Raw genomic sequence first — 7,380 nt, 5'->3', positions numbered from 1 at the left:
GAGTCAGCAGCTTCCTTTGTTTGCGTTTTTCGCCGTGTCAGCGGATCCTTCGTCACCCCTTCACCTGGGCAGTTTACTCGTCTCCCGCGGGTTCCCTTCTGGGGACGGCCGCTCGCGGCGTGAGAGAGCAGCGTCACGAACCCCCAAAATGACCGACTTGCCAACCTGACCTGAGCCAATCACAGCGTTCTCCTACAGGCAGCAGCCTTTTCATTGGTTGACAGGAGTTGGTGACTGACAGCACATATCTCGCTAGCAAGCGCTCCTCAGGCCTGTCACCTGTATGATCAAACACGGGCTACTGCAGAACACACGCAAAAAATAAATGAATGAATAAATAAATCACATTTTAAATATTACATATTAGAAGTGAATATTTGCCTTCCCTTGCTGGTGTGTGTGAAACGCTGCGAGAGGCTCAGCTCAGGCAGGGTGCTCTCACTGAGCGGGGGTGGGGTGCGGTCCACTCTGTCTGACAGGCTGTTTGTGGACAGGCCGGTTTCCCAGCATTCCAGAGCGACTCCCAGCTCAGCCGGGCACCTCCTCAGAAGGCTGCAGCACCGAGCTGAACTGGCAGCCGAACGTTCCAAAGCTATTCGGTCAAGGCGGAAACAGCCACTGCTTTGGGGGCAGTTTTGGGTGATTCATGGCTTCTGGACTCTGATCTTTAATCTTCGCAACCCTGTTTGCAAATGTTTGGGTAACAGTGTAGCATAGTCGTTAAGGAGCAGGACTCGTAACCGAAAGGTCTCATGTTCAATTCCCCACTGGCACACTGCTGCTGTACCCTTAACCCAGAATTGCCTCAGTAAATATCCAGCTGTATAAATGTAAAAACTGTAACTGATGTAAGTCACTCTGAATAAGAGTGTCTGCTAAATGCCAATGTAATGGTGGATAGCATCATGTAAGAGGCTAGTGACAGGGCTTAGGAAGATTCCTCTAATGAGGCGCCCTGGCCGGGTGTACCGCCAGCTTGCGTCACCCTTCAGAGGAGGGCAGGGCTCTGTACTTATCACTACATATCACTAGAGGAGTTCACACATATGGTATGAGCACATATATGTACGCCTACCTCAGAGTGAAAATGCTTTGGCGTGTCTTTTTTTTTGGAGGAGATCTTATTTTTGCCTGGGAGTGGTGGAGCCGTGAGGTAATAAATGCGTGAGGGTGCTGCTTATCTTGCCACGCCTCTGTCTCTTCACCGCGCTGAGTCAGGAAGCGCGTAACACCTTTAAAACAACGGGGCATCGAAACGCGCTGTTTATGGCAGCCAGTCACACCTTATTGAGGACGGCCGCCTTGCCGTTCAATGCAGGAAGCGCCACCCTAAAAATACACACGTCAGTAGCTGCCCACATATTACGTTTCCTGTTGTTTCAAACTATCTGACAAAAAGAGCTTGTTTACAAAACAGTGCGTCTAAGGTTTTTATGTGAGAGATGCTGACAAATGGGGATTAAAGTGCAATAAACATGCTTAGAGATCCGTCTGTGATCCGTCTGATGCGTCTGCTACTGTCTGTCCTTTGATGCCATGCTTGATTTTCAGCATCCAGTCCCAAACTATTTTGGGCTGTTCCATCATCTTAAAAGGTCGGGCTTAAGCGATGGTAATTATGCGGGAGTGTGTGGGGGTGGGGGGAAGTTAACTTACGCTGGAGGTTAGCTGTCCAAGTGACCACCATATATGGTAACTGTTTGGATGAAGGGGGGGGTGAGGAAGGAGACAGACCAAAGGAGGAACTCTGCCATCCCTGACCAATCAGCTCGGAGCTCGTGCGTGACCTGGGGCGGGGGCGGAGCTACTCGTCTGGTCTGTCTCTCACACAGGGAGCCTGCAGAACGGAGTGTGAGTTCCTGCATTTGTGAAGCGGAAAAGCAACACCTGCATTTAACTGTGAGTCGCAGCTACTGACAAACACTGGCGGAATCTGGACTAACAATGGCCCAGCCGGCCAATGTCCCCCTGCTGCATCCTGACCTGCGAACAGTGGCAGGAAAACCTCTCATGCTGGAAAGCTCTGCACCTGCAGACCCAGGCTGTTCCCAGTTCAGCGGTGTGATGAAGGGATGGGACAGGCATGCACGCATGGATGCACACACACACACACACGCACGCACATGAAGAGCCTTTGTTTCCTAATTACAGTTCCCTCTGATTAGGTTTTAGGAACTAATGTAAGTTTTTCAAGGATTGTTTTTACTGCTGTAATAGTCAACTTACCACAAACCCAAGCTGCTTTGGAAATGGAACCGCAGGTGAGGAAAAATTATTTTTGTGAAAATTCGTTGTAAATACTGAGCTTCAGCACAGACACACTTGTGGATTTTGGAAACCTTCCATAACTTTCCAAGGACAGTGAGGATATTTGATCACTTTCCACAGTGAAGACTCGTTCACAGTTAGTCAAGGACATTGGGAATCCTGCGCACACTATTATTGCTTATTTAGTTAGCAGACAGCCTCAGGCAGGACAGCTTACACAGAACTTGCTGGCCATGACTCACATTCACCTGGGAATCAAACTGGCAAGCCCTTTGGTCACTGCAGATCACTTTGCCCCAACAGGTCTAGTATTAGAAGAATCTTATCTGCAGCAAAGCAATGCTGAAGATGTCTCAGCTGAAGACAACCACAGGGCACCAGTGAGACTGAACACTTCAACCTCTCTGCTGGCCTTTTCGCCTTCTAACACCCTCTAGTGGACGGTTCTCACTTCAACCACCAAGTGAGTGAGTGAGTGAGTCAGTTGTTGAGTGACTGAGTCCATGATAATCACACAAAACCCCGCCCACATCCAGTGAGCCAATCGTTGATCTCAGCATGACTGCGGAAACTAAAGCACAATGAGTGCAGCAGTAGCCAGAGAGAGTGAGCGTACACTTCCCCCTATACCTCACCCCTACGCTTCCCCCTATACCTCACCCCTATACCTCACTCCTATACCTCACCCCTACGCTTCCCCCTATACTTCACCCCTATACCTCACCCCTACGCTTCCCCCTATACCTCACCCTATACCTCACCCCTACGCTTCCCCCTATACCTCACCCCTACGCTTCCCCCTATACCTCACCCCTATACCTCACCCCTACGCTTCCCCCTATACCTCACCCCTACGCTTCCCCCTATACCTCACCCCTATACCTCACCCCTACGCTTCCCCCTATACCTCACCCCTACGCTTCCCCCTATACCTCACCCCTATACCTCACCCCTACGCTTCCCCCTATACCTCACCCCTATACCTCACCCCTATGCTTCCCCCTATACTTCACCCCTATGCTTCTCCCTATACCTCACCCTATACCTCACCCTTAAGCTTCTCCCTATACCTCACCCTTACGCTTCCACCTATACCTCAACGCCTACGCTTCCCTCTATACCTCAACGCCTACACTCCATCCTGTACCTCAACGCCTACACTCCACCCTGTACCTCAACGCCTACACTCCACCCTGTACCTCAACGCCTACACTCCACCCTGTACCTCAACGCCTACGCTCCACCCTGTACCTCAACGCCTACACTCCATCCTGTACCTCAACGCCTACACTCCACCCTGTACCTCAACGCCTACGCTCCACCCTGTACCTCAACGCCTACGCTCCACCCTGTACCTCAACGCCTACGCTCCACCCTGTACCTCAACACCTACGCTTCCCCCTATACCTCACCCCCCTGATACTCTGATACTCCTGCTGATACTCCTGCCTGTTTAGCATGTTATAAAATAGCCTACTATGATAAAATTGCAAGCTGAGATGTAACTGCTTAGAAATATTTCTCTTTACCTATATTAATGTGTCAATCTTTGTTGAACACATGAAATTGTAAAATTAAAACTGTACACACGTTGGTTAATTTCACACTGGGTGAGCCGGACCTATCAGTCATCAGCAGCTTAATGCCTGGCATGCTCTGATGAGGCCATATTTATGGCTGCAGATATATGATGTTGAGGAGCACAGCTCTACACAGTATTCACATAAAGTACTTAGCAGACGTCCTTATCCAGGGTGACCACACATACATCTGGTTATTTACTGAAGCAACTCAGGCTGAGTATCTTGATTAAGTGTACAACAGAGGCAGTGACCCTTACAGGTGTTGGGCCTGTGTTGGGATTTTCTGGTTGTCACTATGGCACTTTGCCCTGTTTGCTGTTCCAAATGCTATGACCACACAGGTGAGACGGGAACCCTCTTACCTGACAGTGAACAGGCATTTCTTGGTTAAAGGATCAGAAAGCCATTTCAAGCCAGAAAAGTATAAAAGAATAATGCCATTTATAACTTTATCACAGGTATCTGAAGTGCTTCAACTAAAAGCACAATGTCCCATCTGAAATCAGGAACATGAGCACGCAGGTTTCCTGTTGAAAGTGTGTGAATGTGTGTGTGTATGTGTGTGTGTGAGTGTGTGTGTGAGCACATGGAGAAAGAAGAGCAGTTACCAGCTGAGACAGCTGTAGTTTTTGACATTTATGAAGGAAGCAGAGATGAACTCATCAGGACCAAAGGCACTCCAAAGGGACGGTGAGGAGAACACCGCCTCCCCCCCCAGCAGATGCCTGCAGCTGTCCCCTGCAGACACCCTGGGAGAGGCACCAGCACTGCGCTGCAAACAGCACACAGCACGGTCACTCAGCCTCCGCAGTAAATACCCAGCTGTGTGAACGGATGACATGCACAGTGCAAGAGTGTCCGCCAGCGGAATAAACGATAAAATGATCAGCCCCATCCTGATGTAATGAGCACAGGGAGCACAGGCTGGGACGGGCCTGTTCTGGGGTGAAAGGGGAGCCTATCAAAGAGGCTGAGGCAAGTACAGTGTGTGTGTGTGTGCGTGCGTGCGTGCGCGCGTGCGCGTGTGTGTGCGCGTGCGTGTGTGTGTGTGTGTGTTTTTACTTGGCTACTCAGGGTTTTTATGTACAGATGCAAGTATCAAGCTGATCTAGAGGCAACACTGTCCAGCAATAAGACTGGACAGTACTGCCACACCAAAGTTAACATGCAGCTGAATTAAATTCTTGCACTGTTGCTGACCACCGACAACATGCAACCAGTAGCTCACTTCAGTGAGGAATGTTGTCTTTTCAGAGCTGCATTAAATTGGGCCTGCTTCTCACTCGCAATTTCCAAACGCATAAAATTTACTAACGCTACATACAACTGCCACACCTAATCATCCTCCTCAGCTCCTGTGACCTCTGCCCACACCTTTAAAATGCTCTCACTATATTACCCAGGTTCAGGAGTTACACCATACAAACTGCAACCACCTGGGTGTGGGCGAATGTGTCTGAGAAATACGGCGGAGACAGCACATGAGGCAGACCATCCAGCGACGCAAACCAACATCCTTTCATTTCCGCACAACCGCGCAAACTGCCGCCAGAAAGCATCTCCGCGCCGAGCAAAACTCTACCGGTTGCATAACCCCTGGTTTTAATGCTAAGAAGGCATTCACCTTCCTGCCCCCGAGAAAGCGTATTACTGCTGCACGTTCGGCCAGCGATTCAAAGGTTAAACCGGCATCAACATTTCTAGTATCAGGCGAACACCACCATCGCCCTGTTTAGCGATCCCAATATTTGATTAACTTTGTTGAAATGTCAGGGTTCGATAGCTGATGCTTTTTATCAGCTTAAATGATAGCAGGTCTTAAGCAGGACTTTAAAAGGCAGTTCGCGTACGACGGAGAGACCTTCGCAGCCACCTGTACCACATTTTGTCAATTTTGGACACTTTTAAAAAATACGAATCAAAACTAGCCACGTCATTTGACTGACAATTGTGCCCATTTGTCGTCATATAAAGACGATGACGTATACGAAATCACTCGTAATTAGGGAAGAAGTCTTTCAAGAATCTACCGATTTCCTCCTGAAACACTGAACTGCACTCTGAGTTATCTTGACTTTCTGTGTTGGGCTCAAGAGACTCCGGCTTGCGAAACTTTGTTTTTCCTGAGGGTTTAGAAGTTTGGGATTTGAGTGCGGGCGAATTCCATGTCGCCAGCTCCCATGTAAACCTCTCTTTAAACTACAGTAATCGCACGTCCTACGGAGTAACAACGGAAAGCTCCGGTTTCACGCTGCTGAAGCAAGCTTGTCAACTTCTAGCTGCTCCTTCCCTTTTGCCATTGGTGACGCGATTCACCAAGCGATGCAATACATAAAGCGGCAAGCTAATTTAAAACAAAACTACAAGTTAAATGCCAGATAGGGGTCTGAACATTAAAACTGCCATACGGTTATACCCCAGGCAATAAACCAACCCTACCGAACAGGGTCTAAGTGATTACCACAATCACTGTATATCTGGTACATGCTTGACAATAACACACTCAGAATGACATTTGCATGAAAGCACCCTAAAGTAGGTAACTAGCTAATTACCTTCTCACGCAGGTTAACTGGCTAAACTAGTTAAGCACAGCTAAATTTGTTCTGCATCTCTGTCCCACATCTAGACAGGTAGCCTACTAAACACGTTAGGTGCGACCTAAAACAAGCAAACGTATGCAAGTTAATAGCCTGCTGTTTGCTGCAACTCAGCAAGTTTGATACAGCAAGCAGCGCCTAGCTAATGACAAATTAAGTTAACATTAGCTTCAGTGTTGGCTTTGTTGAAACAGAGGGCGAGGATCGCGGCAGGAATGGGCGTGAGCTGGAGGTCTGTGAAGGGGACGGGGATCACATCACTCAAACTCCGGGCTTCTATCCACCAAAGCAGGCCTCTTTACAACCCGGACACCCCCCCGATCTCTCACTTTGACAGAGTCCTGTACCGACATAATACGACCGTCGCGATTTCTCTGCGCCGTTCATTTTCTTGGCGTAAACACAGTTGTATTTTTTTTTCAATAAGTGTACTCACCTTCCAAAAGCCTGGAGATAAGCGAGTCTACGTCCAACTCCCCTTCCGCCATTTCTGTAGTGTAGCTGAATGCCGTCAGAGCGCTGGCTCATTATTGCCGCGGCGCGGGATAGTTTCTTTTCTCTGCGCTGACAACAAATCTGATATCAATTGGTCTAAACTCTTCACGTGACATCTTTACGCCAATAATAGACCAGTGCGCTGTGTGTGCGGTGAGAAAAGAAACACTCCGCAACCTGCGACTGGAAATCAGCGGTCGCCTACGGCGGCGCAGAGACCCTGGGTCTGGAGGAAACTACGTTTGTACAAACTGGAGGATGAAGGGTTTCGCTTCCTTTATGGATCTGACCACCTAAAACAAGTATGCTGTCATGTGGGATCCTGTACTGGTGATCTTGTCGTCCCGGTAGAAATGTAAAGTAACATTAAACAATGTTCCTGCTGCCAGCACCAGTATGCCCAGTGCTGCCCGGGTTTGGGACATGGTCATTCA

At 48.8% G+C, this 7,380-nt stretch overlaps 1 protein-coding gene across 1 annotated transcript in view; it reads right to left on the bottom strand.

Annotated features, from left to right (window-relative positions):
- Positions 1 to 6,939, bottom strand: part of LOC118775537 (serine/threonine-protein phosphatase PP1-beta catalytic subunit-like) — a 14,702-nt gene extending 7,763 nt beyond the window's left edge. The window contains exon 1 of the mRNA XM_036525501.1: positions 6,888 to 6,939. Within this exon, the coding sequence (XP_036381394.1) occupies positions 6,888 to 6,939 (52 nt within the window). The remainder of the gene's footprint in view (positions 1 to 6,887) is intronic.
- Positions 6,940 to 7,380: the final 441 nt, after the last annotated feature.

The sequence above is a fragment of the Megalops cyprinoides genome, chromosome 3 (assembly GCF_013368585.1).
Source record: "Megalops cyprinoides isolate fMegCyp1 chromosome 3, fMegCyp1.pri, whole genome shotgun sequence".
NCBI classification, from domain to species: Eukaryota; Metazoa; Chordata; class Actinopteri; order Elopiformes; family Megalopidae; genus Megalops; species Megalops cyprinoides.
The sequence above is the reverse complement of the archived record's forward strand: the minus strand, read 5'-3'. Positions and strand labels throughout refer to the sequence as shown.